Source organism: Mytilus californianus, unplaced genomic scaffold, assembly GCF_021869535.1.
Source record: "Mytilus californianus isolate M0D057914Y unplaced genomic scaffold, xbMytCali1.0.p SCAF_1, whole genome shotgun sequence".
NCBI lineage: Eukaryota > Metazoa > Mollusca > Bivalvia > Mytilida > Mytilidae > Mytilus > Mytilus californianus.
The window spans coordinates 43,471,484-43,490,030 of NW_026262581.1; the positions used below are offsets into that span (position 1 = coordinate 43,471,484).

Here is an 18,547-nt window from a genome sequence, read left to right on the forward strand (position 1 = left end):
AAAGCATTGATCTTCAAAAAAGGGTTCCAACTCCCTTGGATCAGCCACTGAATGTATTGGTTTTGTTGAGAAAGGAATTTTCATTTTCGTCCGTTGTAGAAATGTTTGTCAGTTGTTGGAATTCGGTTATTTGTTGATTCCAAGCGAACTTCCGATTGATTTGTTTATCAAAATGGATACCCCTTTTGGTAAAAAATCATTTTTCTTTAATATCTCTGCAGATATAGTATTTACAGTCTTAAAACAACTTGTCTTCTTTGTTTAAGACATGGATGAAATGATGCAAACATATTCAGTATTGCCAGTTAATGATATTCAGTCAAAAACATCGTCCAAAAATTTCCCGAAGTTTTTCCACATTGTTTACAAAATGTATATTTCACTATATATATATAAATATAATATATTTGCCGTATGCATTTGTTATGTAAACTTAATCAAATCTGAGATTAGGCTTTACAAAATACGCCACAGCTATCCAAAATACTCAATCGAAACTTGGTTGTAGAATGTTGAAACAAAGTGGACAAACATCATGAACACAGAACAGAGAAATATTTTCTTGTAGAAAAAAAGCTACATTAGACACACAACAGTATTATACATGTATTCTCAAACAGACTTTCTGTTTGCAAGATATCACTTGCTAGGTTATATGTTTTGTTTGTTAAACATGATTTAAGCTGTTGAAAACTAATCCCAGATATCTCCATGATCTCGGCCTATAACAAAATTGGACTATAACAAACTCGGCCTATAACATAATAGGCCTCACAAAATCGGACTATAACAAACTCTGACTACTAGAAGAATATAGTCATGATAGGTATGATGTTGGATGTTGTTTTCTTTTTTGGAAATTAATTATCAATACTTAATTTGTAATTAATTAATTATGATTTACAATTAATTAAATAATCATTTTAAACATTTTAGAAGCGAGTAATATAAATTATGTTAACAAGATATGTAGAAAAAGAAAAGAATAAATTCATTTAATTATGAAAATCTACCACTTATCTGTCTTTTCTGTATTATTATTTGTATGTCCCTCTCAAAATAATTTATCATATGCATACATGTATCTTATATGATTGAACGGGAATATGACATCATGCCACGTGTATCGTTGACAACTTTTTAATCACCTGAATTTAAACTAACAACTTGCACATGTACTGTTGACACCTATTTAATCACCCAAAGTGAGAACAAAACTACCTGTAATTACATGAAATTGTAATTAACTAAATATTAAAATTTCTTCGCAGTAGCAGCTTGTGTATAACCATAGATATCTACATGTATGGTATAACTGACGTTTTCATGTTCTTTTTTTTTTAGTTTGATTACAATTCTTATGTAATTATAAGACACTGTAGTGAATGATATTTTCTGATCATACTTTTATTGGTTGCATTTGAATCCCAGTGGTTTGTGAGAAAAAGAAATCTCTGTTGTTTTTTCAATTTTACTCCACATCTATTTTGAAAAATATGTATAATAAATGTTTGCGTCGGCTTGCCTTTCTAAAAACATTGTATCTGTTTGATGTGACAATTTAAATATAGTTACTTTTCCATTAATAAAGAATTACAGATAAGTGAAATTGTAAAGAAGCTATTCACTGTCAATCAAATTTCTCTTTGTTTGTATACTAATAATGGACACCAAGGATTAAACACAATACAAACATGGACACACGCCAATCATTAAAACATCTTTTGTCAATAAACATAAACGAGAAAATCACAATAATATTTCAAATAGAAGTTAATTATTCTCATTCAAAAATATCAAATTCAACTCATATAACACATATTTCAATGATGGATCTAAATTTATTTTAATACATTTCTATATATTGTTTTTTCAAAAATATTTATCATTTTCTCATAAATTTGTATATAATTTTTTATATATAAAGTTTTTTTTCTAAAAGTCAGAAAAAAACGTTAACAACTCAATCTACTAATCGTAGTCCGAGTTTGTTCAATTTATTTCTGCATATAAATAGTGGTAGGCAGAGTTTGTTATAGTCTGAGTTTGTTATAGTCCGATTTTGTGATAGGCTGATTTTGTTTTAGTCCGAGTTATCCAGCAGCGTTGAAAACCAGGTGAACAGAGATCTACATTGACTTCAGTGTACATGTACAATAGACATATTTACACTATTATGGGAAATATTCTGCCATTTCTTAAAATCACACAAGTTCCCAAAATTTTGCATCACAATTAAACAAATTTACGTTTTATCCTGTATATTAAAATCAGTGATGATAACTGATATCAGTTCCTCTTTTGATAAATGACAAATGTTATCAAATAACCTGTGGAACAAAAAATCTCCAATTGTTTGGGTATCTTCTGTTGCTTTACTTCATATTGAAATAAGTCTATGAGGATGAAACATGATCACAAAATGATTCAAAATCAAATGTTTACTACAAACAAAAACAAACAAAATATTGTATTGGGCTATTTACATACTGTTGATTCATTATTATTCGTTGGATACCAATTTTCGTTGATTTCATGAGTACAGGTGAATCACGAATTTAAATGTTCAACGAACAACATATTTTCATTAGGCTTGTATGAAGACTTTGGCTAAACCACGAAATTAAATATCCACGAACATGTAAGTTTTCCTTAATCCACGAAAATTGGTACCCACGAAAATAAATGAATCCACAGTATATATAGATAGAATTATTTGTGAACAGCATTTCACAATCAGCTGCTATTGGCTTTTTTTAGTACTTTTAGTTTATGAACACAAATACATTATGTCAATATGTTAATATTTCTGTTTTATGTTTAAAATATAACCATTGATAACACACACAATTTAAAGGTAAACGCTCCATATGCATATATTTATATGTATGGGATTTTTGTAGTGATAGCATGAATAAAAATCACAAAACTTTGATATTTTTTTTTTCCTGAAGTTCTGACAAATTGAATCTGCAATTGTTTTAAAAAGACCCTTTCCTATTAGGGTAGAAATGACTTGTTAAGAATCAAACACCCTCTTTTCCTTACTTTTATGGTCAAATGGGCTTTGAAATTTAACTGTCTTTCATTATTGATTAAATTGCATACTCAAGGTAAAAAATAAAAAAAAAAAAATGAATTACTACCTTCCTTGAAACCTTCCCTATTTTCTAAACATGCTAAAGGAGAAATCTTATAAACCAATGTATTTTTTGTTTTACCAATAACTTACAAAAAATAACACTCAAACAGGGCCATCTTTTACTTGATTAAAAGTACATGAGAAAATCCATGACTTTTTTGAGGATTGAAAGGGGATAACACTAAAATGTTTAGATTTATTAACAATATTCTGTTTATAATCATGATAATGGTTCCAACATGTCCAATCAATATTCTGTAGCACTTATTGTAAGAAGGATAAAACAGAAGTTGTTTGTATAACATTGAACTGATTTCTGATTGGTACTACATGTATAAGACAAGCAGCTGGCATGTTATTGTTAAGGTCTGCTACTAAATGTTCAACCGAAGGGAATACATGTTCTACATGTATATTAAACATGTCAGAAACTCAGAAATTGCAAAAAAGCCTTTACTTTTTAGCCATGTGTCACACATTTGAATTTTTTCTGGTTTACTTAAAAAAAAATTATGCATTTGATTCTTGTTTTTGCAGTTGCACAAGTGACAGAAGACTTAAACACAAGAAAAATATTACAGACAAGGGAGACAATTATGACATTCACAGGTAGTTATGATTTTTTTATTCTTCCAATAAAACGTATAAGTCATGGAGTTTCATATGTTTCATTCATTCTGCATACATAAAAAGGTTGTTCACTAAAGTGACATTTTTTAACCCTACACAGTGTTTTATAGTGAATTGCCTATTCTTTGAATAAAAAATTATTATTGATATATAATAACCAGCATCCACTTTGAAATTCCACAAGAAAGAGTGATAATTTTTAACAGAATCACCATATGTGGTTTACAAATTTATAAAACATTCTGTGTAATGTATAAAAGACTCATCAAAGATACCAGGCTTATAATTTTGTATGCCAGATGTGCATTTTGTCTACTAAAAACTCATAAGAGACGCTCGAATCTAAAAAGTAAATAGGCCAAATAAATAATGAATTGAAAAGCATTGAGGAACCAAAATTTCAAACCGTTTGCGTTTTTGCCAAATACAGCTAAAGTAATCCATCCCTAGGAGAGAAAATCCTTATTATTTTGAACAATTCACCATTTTGTAAACAGTTCATTTATAAATATGACCATATTAATGTATATTTGCCATATGAAAATGTTCATGTTCAATGTCTATTCAATAGGATTTTTCAATGAATCAATACTACAATGGTTGATTTAAACCTGTGATTTCCTTAAATATTTGGTAAATTTATAAAATTTTATTTCATTTAAAATAGGAAGACCCCCTAAGGATGCAAGTCATATAGAAGAAGTGAAGCATATGATTGAAACCTTTCCTCATCCAAACTTGGACGGTGTAGTTCACCAACAGAACACAGGTGGAACAGTTCCTGTAGATAGTGATATTTGGGAAAGACTATCAGGTAATATCATAGGTATAACATTACAACCAGGAAGGGAAAAAACAGACGTGGGATATATGTCAATGAGACAGCAGCACAACATAACTTTTAAATTAAAAAAAAAAAACACCTAGAGGTCAAAATACAGTCTTCAAAAATAAACAGTGTTAATTTAATAAAATTAAATATACTGAATATTCAGAAATAATGGTGTGCATTTATTATTGCGATTTTTGAAGAATGGACAAAAATGTGAGATTAATTATTACAATTTCAAGAAAAACTGCATACAGATATACATGTATGTATCAGATATCAGAATGCAAATTTTTATTATTGTAATACTCAGCCAGTTGCATCATTCGCATTAATAAAAACATCACAATTATTTTTCAGTATGTTTAAATCAGCCAGTGTTTATAAAAGTTATTAAATATAAGCAACTAAATGCACAACAGTCCTTGTGGATTTTGCTTATTCCACTTGCCCACGGTGGACAGCCCACCTGTGCCCACTCTAGCTATATTTTCTTTTTTTTTTGTGTAAAAATATTGATTTCAAATGCTTATCTGCTTTTTTCAATTGATTGTACTTGCAAGTCTTTCGATTCACAAAAGAAATTGCATGCCCACTCCTATGGGTGGGTAGAGTGGACAAGCTTGAAGTTTTGCCCACCCGGTGCCCACTCCCACTGTGGGCGGGTGGACAAAGCAAAATCCACCTGAGCTGTAGTGTACATGTACTTCTGCCATCAACACCAATTTCCACATAATGACAACAAAAACACAAGAGATTGAAGGCAAACAATGATGAAAAGTTTTATGTATTGCATGATCTAATAAAATGAAAAATTTGTACAATATCAGAAACCATAGAATATAGATATAGTATGGTTTATTAATTTGTTGTCTGCTCTTTGGTCGAGTTGTTGTCTCTTTGACATATTCCCCATTTCCATTCTCAATTTTACTGTTCAGAGTCAAAGCTTTTGTTTGTTTATATATATGAAAAATAAGATAAAGGGGTTTCTATAGTTCCAAAATATACCTCTCAGTTAAATTCGTATTAACAGGACATACCTGCCTGGTTCTGTGCAGTAATTATGAGGTAACACATTTGTGTATCAAAATTGGAAAATTGAATCTAAATTGTTTCCTGTGACGTCCTTCTTTAAAACATCAGTGCAAAAATTTACATACTGTAAACAATTACAATAGATGTTCATGCATACCAATTAAAAGTGCCTTTTTAATATTTTTAAAATATATTTTGACATGTTTATCACACATGCTCATATGTACATACATTTTAATAAAAATATCTTTAAAAACATGGCACAAAATAATAAAAAAAGTTACTGGGCACTCAAAGAACTTGTTTTACAGGTACTGGTAGTCATATGATGAGAAAAAACAAAACATGTGATTTTAAAGGCCCCCAATTAAAAATTGGTTGAATGTTAATTAAGAATTTTCTCCACATTGAATCTACCTTTTTTTTCAGATTGGAGATCTCTCACACAGGAACAGCAAGATGAAAATAAAGAGTTTTTATTAACAAGATTTAGTGTAGAAGATTTACAGTTAGCTTGGGACCAGTATTTTGTACAGAAAGGTAAATATAATGAAACTTTAATCATGTAATAAACTGCATGGTTTCTTTGGAGTCGGAGCCAATTTCCAAGCTTTTGCTTTGTATATTTTGACCATTTTAGTGACGGAGGTTTACTTACATTTAATTATTAAACCATAATTATTTTGGACAGTACATGCAAGTTGATTCAGTTAAAATCACTTTGGATAGGGTATCATTGGACCCAAATGAAAACCAGGTGATGCAAATTGATTTCCCTGTCATATTTTTACCTGCATTGCTTTCAGTAAAAGCATAACTTGAAACCGCTTGACTTCATCTATCAGTCGGTACTGTCAAACTGTCCAAACGACCTTGGGTACCGTAGATACTCGCCTAATAGTCGATCCTACTATAAGTCGGGGTCCCTTTTCAGCTCCAAATTCTAAGGATTTAGTCTTGACCCTCGTATAAGTCGGACAAAATTTGGGCATTTTTTTTTCAGCTGACAGTAACTGAACGCCGGTAAAACCAATGCAAATCCAGGAATAATATTCATTTCTGCATTAATGTTTGTTTGGTTTGAATTTAGTTGATGCTCATCATGATAATTTATATTGCTGTTAATAATAAAGATGTATTCATTTCTCTTGTTTTGTTCACTGTTCAAATGTTAGATTAGCCATGTGTTGTTTACGTAATGCATCAATGATTTTGTAGGGTATGACTAACAACCTATTGTTTGAGAAAAGCGAATATAAACCAATATGAACCTGAAAAATTTAAAGTCAATTAACACTTGATGAAAATATTTTTCACAGCATACATAACTCGGTGTTAAATGAGCATGTACACTTCATAATTCTTATTATATTGTGATGATTAAAGGATTAAAAAAATTAAGTGAAGCTAATCAATATATTAAAATAACTAACTCCAACTCATTAGTGTCATCTGTTTACCTATCACTGATAGTTTTCTCACCTTTAGTGAATACAACTCTTTGTCTCTTAATTGGGGTTATCAATGGATTATATTGGCTTGTCAATCAATTTTGTAATTTTTGTTTACCTGAGACACTATAATGAATAATATTTTGATTTTGGGAATGAATCTTAAAATTATTTTTTGATTATTATATGATTTATAAGCATTGAATTGATATCATGATATCACAATAATGACACAATAACTCCGCTGAAAACATCCTTTCACATATTTGGTACATTGTTATCTCCTTTTCATTTTTGGTTCTTGGCTCTTCTTTTGGGTTTATAGGAAAACCATGTGACCATAAAATCAATACACAAACCGGAAACAGTAGAATTTCAACACGAATTTGCAGAAAATGTTTACCAAAGAACAAATAAAACACAAAGACAGTATTGAAGTCATTTATTTTCAACAGAAACTTTTTATTTATTGATTTATGTAGGTTTGGCAATCAAAAACGTAGTTTTGACCAGGAAATTCACTCCTGACCACTTTTCTCAAGCTTGGATTTTTCCTCTGGTCGCTAGATCTCGTCTATTAGTCGGCCCCCCTCTCTGGATTATGAATTTTACTCCCAATTTTCCGACTAATAAGCGAGTAGGAACGGTAGAAAACTTTGCAAAGTTTTCTTAGTTCTATGTAAGGAAATGATTTAAATTTGGTCTGCAGCTTGAAAATGTTGAGTTGGAGAGTGTAGCAATTTTAATCACTAGCAAGAGTGACTTTAAACTGGATCACCCATTGTTTTTATTTTGGAATCTTTATAACAGAAGACATTCATAAACAATTGTTTGTAAAAAATCCATCATAGTATTACAAATATGAGATCACTGCATTTTCCAAGTTTGTACAAAAAAAGCCTTACTTCTGTATTTTCCTGTATGATGTCTATTTGTCAAGATTGAAACTGTCACCTGTTTTGAGTTCCAGTTATAATAAGCTCATAGTTAGTTTATATGTCTTTTTGGTTTGTTGTTTACCTCATTTCTCATCTAACAAGGTTTTTGTCGAGCCTGCGACTTTTGTCGCAGAAAGCTCGACATAGGGATAGCGATCCGGTGGCGGCGGCGGCGTTAGCTAACTTCTTAAAAGCTTTATATTTTAGAAGGTGGAAGGTCTGGATGCTTCATACTTTGTATATGGATGCCTCATGTTACGAAGTTTCCGTCAGTCACATGTCCAATGTCCTTGACCTCATTTTCATGGTTCAGTGACTACTTGAAAAAAAAGTTCAGATTTTTTGTAATGTTAGATTCTCTCTTATTATAAGTAATAAGATAACTATATTTGGTATGTGCGTACCTTGCAAGGTCCTCATGCCCGTCAGACAGTTTTCACTTGACCTCGACCTCATTTCATGGATCAGTGAACAAGGTTAAGTTTTGGTGGTCAAGTCCATATCTCAGATACTATAAGCAATAGGTCTAGTATATTCTGTGTATGGAAGGACTGTAAGGTGTACATGTCGAACTGGCAGGTGTCATCTGACCTTGACCTCATTTTCATGGTTCAGTGGTTATAGTTAAGTTTTTGTGTTTTGGTCTGTTTTTCTTATACTGTATGCCATAGGTCTACTATATTTGGTGTATGGAATGATTGTAAGGTGTACATGTCTAGCGGGCAGGTGTCATCTGACCTTGACCTTATTTTCATGGTTCAGTGGTCAAAGTTAAGTTTTTGAGTTTTGGTCTTTTTTTCTAATACTATGTGCAATAGTTCAACTATATTTGGTATGTGCGTACCTTGCAAGGTCCTCATGCCCATCAGACAGTTTTCACTTGACCTCGACCTCATTTCATGGATCAATGAACAAGGTTAAGTTTTGGTGGTCAAGTCCATATCTCAGATACTATAAGCAATAGGTCTAGTATATTTGGTGTATGGAAGGACTGTAAGGTGTACATGTCCAACTGGCAGGTGTCATCTGACCTTGACCTCATTTTCATGGTTCAGTGGTTATAGTTAAGTTTTTGGGTTTTGGTCTGTTTTTCTTATACTATATGCAATAGTTCAACTATATTTGGTGTATGGAAATATTTTATGATCTATTTGGCAGTCACGCAGGTTTTATTTGACCTTGACCTCATTTTCAAGGTTCATTGCTCAGTGTTAAGTTTTTGTGTTTTGGTCTGTTTTTCTTAAACTATAAGCAATAGGTCAACTCTATTTGTTGTATGGAAGAATTGTTAGCTGTACATGCCTGCCTAGCATGGTTCATCTGACCTTGACCTCATTTTCATGGTTCATTGGTCAATGTTTAGTTTACTTGGTTAATGTTAAGTTTATGTGACAGTTGTAATAAAGCTTTATATTTAGGACTATCAACATAATATCAATGATTAGTAAAGAAGGCGAGACATTTCAGCGTGTGCACTCTTGTTCTTTTGTATATTGTTTTTTGGAGAAGGAGGGGAGTTCATGTATATCCACATGTAGGAATCCCCCTGTCCATCCGTCTGTCTGTCCATGTGCCATGTAAGGGCAATTCCTTCAAAACAGCTAGACAGATATTGATGAAAGCTATATATTTGTAGAACACTACCGGAGTATGTGCATAAAGGAATATAATCCTAGTGCAACATGTTACAGGGGAGATAATCGAATTTAATTACTTCAATCTGTCAGTCTGTCTGTCTATTTGCATTGTAAGTAGGGTGATTGATATTGATGATACTCAACACAGTGGAAAAGTACTATCTGATGAATATGAGCATGGTCTAATATGTTTAAAGGGAGATATTCAAACTTTTTTATTTATACAATGTATTAGTAGGATGCGGAGGGTGTTTCCTCCTGTGAGTTCCTTACAGTTCTTTGTTACTCAGAGAGACAAAGAATGGTTATTTACCCGTTTGGCAATATTGTTGCAAAGTAGAATGAAGAGATGAAAAATTAGAATGTCTATATTTCTCATCTTCGCTAGCCAAGGGTTACGTTTCAGAACCACTCCTCTCCACCCTTGGCACATTAAGCCAACATTTGTGATTACAATGCTGCACCATCTGTCAGTAGATAAAAGTCACGCCCATTCCGTCTACATCATTCTTGACCAATGGCAGCACTTGAACTCTCTTCAGTGTGGAGGTGTTAAATGGTTGTGTCTAGTGTTTACAAATTTCCTGAAGCAGGATCCGAAACTATACATTGACATTCCAATATTTGCTCTAGAAATGTACCCAGGAACTTCAATTAGTTCAATTTAAACTTTAAAATTGTCACTAAATATTGTCCTATTTGCACAATCAACACGTGGCAATTGTTTACTTACATTTTCTACATTTGCATGTGATCATCTTAAAGGCGCTTTTTAATTGGATGCAGCCAGTTACAACTGCATCCAATGGAAATCATTACCTTGTGGATCTGAAATTCTACCTTAATCCGCCAAGGGTGGAGATGAGGGGACTTGATCATAACCCTTGGCTAGCAAAGATGATATTTCTTAACAAATTGAAGCTCAAAGTTTTTAATTTTTTTTCTGTTTTCAGGAGAACTTCCAAGCTGTTCACAGTACAGAATCTTTATCAACAACTGGAGAGGTAATAAAACTAAACGAAGGACTCAGTCACTAGGTATAGTAAATGTTTGGATTGTTCAACCAAACTCTGATAGTACGGTGAAATCAAACATTTCATAGTCATAAAATATCTTCTCGTTTAAAAAAAATAGAAACATTGTTTATAATCTTTAAACATGTTAAATGAAACAATTGGTTGAAAGTTCAAATCAATTTACTATGCTGTAATCGATTCTTATTTTTAGAAATTCTTTGATTTCATTGTAATAGACAGAGTTTTATAAATCTTTCAAACTGTTATAATATTGAAACCTGAAAAGCATTTTTCAGTTTGTTAGAAAAATTTACAACAAATATATCTCATAATACCTTCTAAGTCAAACAAAGTGTCTTTGGACTAGTTATTCTTTGAGGCTGTTGTCAGAATATTTGTGAAATTCTAATGTGTAGATGTCAATACTTCTAGTTTGTGGGTCGGTTCAGTTAATGCTTTCAGGTTCTGTTTATATCAAACCAATGGATGATTTCTTTTTTATTAAATTTCACACAAAGGCCAGAATCTTTTAAAATACAGTGTATGATGGATGAAAACAGAATAATCAGATTAAATAGTTATATCGCATTTGCATGTAGTTTCCCAAAATTCTTCATTTTAATGAATGGACTTGTGTTACATGTAAAAATAGAGTTATCCCCCATTTTAAGACCATAGAAATCTACTTATAATTTGAAATCATATTTTTGGATTCTATTTTATAGCTGAAATGATGAGAGCTTTAGAGAAGAAAGATGATGAAATTTACCAAGAAAGAGATGAGCAGCAATTATTACATTCTCAACTGGAACTGGTCAATCATATTTACAATGGGCAGCTGAGGCGTGTTCATGATCTTGAACAAGATAATGATATCTTAAGAGACAATGTACACCAACTTGAAAATGAAGTAGAGCAAAAGTCAGAAGATATTAATCATATAAGGGACATAACTGAAGTACAGGGTCGACATGTGTACCAGTTAAGGAGGACAATAACACAGAAAGATAGACAGATATGTGATCAGTGCAGTAAGATGAGGGATTTAGAGTATACTAAGGGGGAGTATGGTTCGGTTATTAAGAGGCAGAAGTTGATGATTAAAGAGAAGAAAGATGAAGTGAAGGCACAGAGTGCTACAATTAATGAAATAAATGTGAAGAATGAAGAACAGAGTGCTATAATTAATGAAATAAATGTGAAGAATGAAGAACAGAGTGCTACAATTAATGAACAGAGTGCTACAATTAATGAACAGAGTGCTACAATTAATGAACAGAGTGCTACAATTAATGAACAGAGTGCTACAATTAATGAACAGAGTGCTACAATTAATGAAATAAATGTGAAGAATGAAGAACAGAGTGCTACAATTAATGAAATAAATGTGAAGAATGAAGAACAGTGTGCTACAATTAATGAACAGAGTTCTACAATTAATGAACAGAGTGCTACAATTAATGAACAGAGTGCTACAATTAATGAAATAAATGTGAAAAATGAAGAACTGAATGTAGAAAATAAAGAACAGAGTGCTACAATTAATGATCTCATTGAGCAAAATCATGACAAATGTAAAACCATAAATGAAATGTGTGAACAAAACAGTAAAGTAATAGACAATCTGAATAGTAAGATAGATATGGAAGTTCGTGTTGGGCAGACCAAAGAACAGATTATAGCAGAACAAAGTCAGTTGATAGAGGAACAGAAGGCAATAATTGAGGAACAGAATGAAAGATTAAGGAAGAATAAGAAGGATGATGAAGATTTAAGAAGACAATTGGCAGAACAAGACAGAATTAACCAGGATCTGTATGATCAGTTAAAGGATGTTAAAATGTTGTGCAAGTAAGTACATGCTATGCCTCCATATGCATTTATATACAACATTATTTATATATACAATGTTAAAATATACAGTGTAGACACTGTTAAATATCTGCTTACAAGGAAGAGTCATAATTAAACATTAATGTCAGTATTTTTATAGTCATGGTTATGGGTAATACTTGTTATTTACTGATACATATACTGATAACTAATTTGTTATTTTGATTTGATTACCTCCCCCTGTTTTTTAAAAGAGTAAGTATGAAGCACAGTAAGTATATGAGATATTATCTATTTACCCTTTTTGTTGTTTTGAATATATTTATGTACTTAATTTACAACTTCATAAATTATTGACACATAAGATAGACTCATGCCAAACTTTTTTCTTTTAACTTTTATTCAAATAGATTTTCATACATCTTTCAAATAACAATTTAATTATACATGTACAATGGATACATTATTTCATATCTAAGGAAAAAATAATTACCCCATAAATAACAATCTATGCTCGTATTTTAATGTTATTAAAGACATATTCAAATAAATGCTAATATTAACATGTTCCAAAAAATGCAAGTTCAAACAGAATTTTTTTTTTTAAGAGGAACAAAAAATTCCCCTTTTTCTTTTTTTTAAGGTGGGTTATCAATGAAGAATGCTATTTGCCAATTGAAACATTATACTACCCCTTGTAAAGAAAAGGTGTATAATATTGAAATATTTCACAAGATTTGACATTATAGGTTTTAGTACATTTTCTGCACTAAAAATTGTCTCCCTTCTACAGTTCTACTATTATAATGATTACTATTCATAAAAGTACAATTCCATAGAAAACTTAAATCTCATTTGTCTGTCATCTTCAACATACTGCCTTATGAAGAATTTTTAAATGCCAATAAAACATTGCACAATTACTTAACATCTTTGTGTAGTAAATCTTTGGAGAAGGGTAAGGGGAGATTATTCAAAACATTGAAAAGAAATCTGACAAATATACTATACATGTACATCTTCAAGGATATAAGAAATTACTTGTATAAGCTGACTTTTAATGGATTCAATCCATTTTAAGAAATTGAAGAATTTTCAAACATCACAAGTTAGGTAGATTATAAGATAGATAGTTTATTCTTTAAAAACTGATAAAACAAAAGTACAGTTACCAACCGACAAGATTTTCAAACTCAACAAAACTCAAGGCATCCTTTCACAGGTTGACAAAATCAAATGGACTTACAAGGACAATAAAAGTGTATTCATCTATATTGCTTAAACCAATATCATGTCTTAGTCTTTCTTAACCATGTAATACTATACTTTATCATAGTCTTAACAGACATTTAATAACAACAAAAACACATCACAGATGTCAAGTTAACTTCTAGAAGTTAAATAAATATTCAAACATCAGTGAATAAGGGAGATATAGTTGATATCAGTTTTTGCTTGTTGCAAAAGGTCATTCATGAATGATTTCTATTTTTAGTAAGCTGATGATGAAAATACAAGCCAAATCACAGAATCAGTAGAAGTTGTTAGATTCAGCAAACTCTTGGTGCAGCTAAATTATTATTTACAGTGTAAATGTTTACTTTGTACAGTGTATTTATATATATTGTGAATGAAATAACCATAAGAATATAGGATTTGGATTACAGACTAGTGTCATATAGACTCTCAGGAAACTTGTGTTCTATAATTTATACCAGTTTTGTTTATTTCGTTCACTTGTTAGAGAAATTTTAAGGGCACAGTAGACTTTAAATATATTGACCTCATTTGCGTTTTGACAAACGAAGAGTCCTGCATTTCAGTGTACATGCTATATTGTTACTTGTAGATTTTGACTACATATGTATATCATTTAAATGTGGGAACCATATAGTTGATAAACATTTTGTCCAAAAACTAACCATTCATAGCTGTAGGATCATTATGTTTAAACAAGAGCTACATTATGCAAAATCTAAACAACAATTATAAAGTTGTTGTTTTGTTTCATTCATTGAACATGTTGAAATGGAAAAGCAATATTGCATTTAAGTACATAAAGTTCACACTCTTAAATATCATATAGGGCATCTATGTTTTCAAACATTCATACAAATATGTGTTCGCTTTGTATATTAGCAGTTACATGTACATACCACTGTTCCTACTGTACATACCACTGTAATTACTGATATTTTTGACATAAGGCTGAAACCAAAATAGTTTTGTGGTATAATTAGTATAGTTATATATTCAAAATTCAGTTAAGGCCATCCTTAAACATTCTTTATTTAATGTTGCCTACACATGCCTTGAAAGGTTGGGTAGGTAGGTAGGGATTTTTTTATGTGGCCAACAACATAAGTTACATTTTTTAGACAAGAAAACAACGTCAAGAGCAGAAAAAAATCTTTAAACAAAATTTGAAATGATTTGTATCATAAAATGTTTTTGGTAGGCTGCTTTTTAGGTGGGTAGGTAGGCAACATCAAACAATTCAAATTTTATTTTTGGCCTAAAAAAGAATTCAATTTGTTCTGTAGGCCAGTTCATGATTGCATGATAGGATATAATGTGTTGGTCTTCCTGACTGGACAGAGCTTACGATTACAGTTTTTATTGAAGAGTTATTATTGTCATTACAGTAATCCTTAAGCTTTGCCCATTCCAGTCAATACATCAATAACATTTGAATATTCACAAAAATACTTATTTTAATGGGAGATAACTCAAAAATAAATTTTGGAATGTGCAGAACAGACTTGCTGTGCAACCATGTTAGACCTAGGATCATCTGTTCTGTTGTAAAGCAGCTGGATTAAGTTTTATGGAAGTATTGAAAATGTTTATGATTTGTTGTAAATAATTTGTATACAAGAATTTCAAATGTAATTTAACATTGATAAGGCTTATTGAAATTGCATTTAAGTCATTAATATTTTTGTGTCAATATATAGCAGCTCATACATGTATGTTATAATTTAGTAGTGCTATTTTGCCTAATGTTGTTGTAATGCTATGTTTTATTCTAGCAATGTATATTGCTGTTTTGTTTGTTATATTATGTTTATTGTTTTTGTATGTCTCTTTTCCTAATATTATTGTGCTGTTTCAATTTTGTATCATTTATCGAAAATTTTATTATTAACATAATGATCCCAGTTTAGAATTTTGATTTAAAATTTTTAACTAAGTAGTAGGTTAAATCACAAAAGAAAAGTGTAAAATTCACCAAAATTTGAAAGTAGCAGAAACTTTTCAAGAGGGAGTTCTCATAATACATATAGTGAAAATTATTTAAAAGAAATAATATGCTACATGCATAAGTCATATAAATGCACAAGAATCCTTCAAATATAGTCCAACTCACTGCCACCATTTGGGGGAGCCAGTATTATAACCTTACAAACAGACATCTACACAATATATGTCTCAATTCCAGTTGATGTGTTCAAATTTAAATACGCAGCAGATTTGTTTGTTTTTCTGAAATTTGAAAGATTATTTACCACCAAATTTTATACTTTTATATCCATATATTATTTGTATATATTAAGAAGAAATATGCAGTTTATTATTTTTCATCATTTTTATATTTCCAAACATGCATGTAATATATATTGCTCGAGATTAAGCAACCACCAATGAAATAATCTATCATTAGGTATCTTGACACCAGCTATTAATATGACATCAAAAGTTAGTACTGTAGAAGTATTAATTTCTTACAGATTTTCCTTTAAAAAGAAAACTGTAAATATGTATGCAATGCTTTAAAATATAACTAATACTGTGGATTCGTTATTTTTGTGGGTAGCAATTTTTGTGGATTTAGGAAAAATATATTTTGTGGATATTTGATTTTGTGATTTTGCAAAACTCTATAAACATTGATATAAAAGAATATAAGCACTTTATTATTTGTTAAACATTTAAATTAGTGGTATACCTTTACCCATGATAGCCAAGAAAAATTGGTACCTCACAAATAATAATGATTCCATAGTTTTACAAAATAGATAGAACCAATTGTTAGGCTATGAAAACTTGCCTTTTATGCTACTGATAAACCTGAAGAATGAAATTAATTTCTAAAAATATGTCTAATTTCTGATTTTCATAATATTATCTACCTATGATCTGAATTTCTTTTTCTTTTCTATTTCATCTTATATCTATCATGTCTTTCTAAATGTTTTATGATGTATTAATTCTATTTTATTCATAAGAAATTTCTGAATGTTTTATAAATGTATTAATTCTATATGATTCATATGAGATTTCAAAATGTGTAATTTTAGAGATATTTTTAAACTATGAGAAAATTTTTAGCTACAGGAATTTATGCAGTATCATCTGCACAAAAATTTTATGTCAAAATATATTTATAAAATTCTTTATTAATTATATACAGTGTCTAACTTAAATTTTTTTCTTGTCTTTGATGTTGGAATTTTATACAAAATATTTAGAAAAAAGTATGGAATACTTTATTTTTAATATTGAAAGTATGTACAATTAACTTGTTTATGGATAACTTTACTTTAAAATGCATTTGTTAGTTTCTTGGTCTTGTTTGTTTTCAAATTAATGTATTACATTTTATTCATACTGTGGCTGTAATTAGTTTTTAGTTCAGAACAATATTTGCAAGGACTATTCCATGATCTTGCACTTGCATGGAGATATTTGCTTTTTTAAACTCCAAATACCCCCAAAATGAAATTTCAAAAAATTCTATATAAGTCTTCTTTTTTTTGTAGAAAAATGCAACCACCCACCATTTTTAATTTTATCCTCCCCATACAATCATTTCTGGAACAGTCCGAAGCTAGTTGTTATCAAATTTGCATGCGATAGCAGTTTGTTGGTGCTCAGGGAATAATACATTTTTGGTAAGCTGCCAGCTGGATACAGAAAAATTTAATTTTCTTTCATTAACTTCAGTTACAAATATTGAGAAATATAATTACCTAAGTGGTAAGAAGTGCCATATACATGTATTTTTACAGACCAGTTGTAAAGTTTTAAGTCAAAATTTTATTCATCTCCATTATTTCATTCCAATTCTCGTGCAGATTTGATGAAAAGACCCCTTCACAATAGTTGTTATACTGAAGCTAACAGATATATTTTCCAGATGTACTACAAATATTGTGAAGGGTCTTTTAGTTATGATACATTTATGTTAACAGACAGTACTTTTAAATGCATATAAGGTAAAACCATTAAAATATATGAATATTTTGTTTGTTTTTAAGTCAATGAAAAAAAATCCAAGCCCTATTTGTTCTGTTATCTGAATCAAAACATATTATGCATTTTTTGTATGGAACATTTTACTTGGTTAAGTCAGAAATCACTGCAACTATCATTGAATAGAAAGATAAGTTAAGAGACCTTCGAATTGTTCAGTTTAGTTGAAGCCTAGCTGTCTTAGAGTTCCATATGAAGTTGTTAATGTCATTTTGTTTTCAGATTGATTTATTTAGTTTTAGTAAATAGTTGTAAGAAAATACATTTTTATCAAAGTTATGATCTGTAACATACACCTCAAGAAAAGGAGAAATGGGTATGGTGTAAAATGCAATGAGACACAACCCAAGAACAAAAGTTTACTAAAAATTGACATATGTTTGTCACCATACATCCTTCAAGGATGGACATGCTCTAAAGCACCACACGTCTAAACGGTTATTGAATAAATTCAAGAGATGACATAGGACTTGAAAACAACTCAGTTCTTGTAAATGTACACAAAAACATAGATAAACTAACACAGATAAGTACTAAAATACCTGATTAGGAACAGGCACAACAACATGAAGTTATTATTTTGTGTGTGTGAAGAATCAACAGTCAATCTTGGTCAGTGAAAAAACTAGCAGTACAATTAAACAAGCACATTGTAAATAGTCAACTACAAAAAAATCTCACTTTAACAATATAGATACTAGTACATTTGTATCCCCCAAAACAAGCAGAATAATTAATAATTGTACAGCAACATAAAACTTTGAAGTATTGAACCAA

The 18,547-nt window shown here is 30.5% G+C and overlaps 1 protein-coding gene across 2 annotated transcripts; it reads left to right on the forward strand.

Moving 5' to 3' along the window:
* The first annotated feature begins 157 nt into the window (after positions 1–157).
* On the forward strand, positions 158–17,761 carry LOC127702223 (golgin subfamily A member 6-like protein 22). Of its 2 annotated transcripts, none has more exons than XM_052206332.1 (7): positions 158–188; positions 3,680–3,751; positions 4,440–4,586; positions 6,069–6,179; positions 10,619–10,702; positions 11,407–12,532; positions 14,010–17,761. In XM_052206332.1, exons 1-7 carry the CDS (start codon positions 173–175, stop codon positions 14,050–14,052), a joined length of 1,599 nt encoding a protein of 532 aa, XP_052062292.1. In that variant the 5' UTR covers positions 158–172; the 3' UTR covers positions 14,053–17,761. The 2 variants fall into 2 exon arrangements, with proteins under 2 accessions (XP_052062292.1, XP_052062300.1); XM_052206340.1 differs by having other exon boundaries at positions 10,619–10,669.
* Positions 17,762–18,547: the final 786 nt, after the last annotated feature.

Coding starts and splice junctions, on each gene's coding strand:
- LOC127702223 (XM_052206332.1), top strand. Junction 3,752..4,439: donor GACAATTATGACATTCACAG/GTAGTTATGATT, acceptor CATTTAAAATAG/GAAGACCCCCTAAGGATGCA. Junction 12,533..14,009: donor GATGTTAAAATGTTGTGCAA/GTAAGTACATGC, acceptor TTCTATTTTTAG/TAAGCTGATGATGAAAATAC.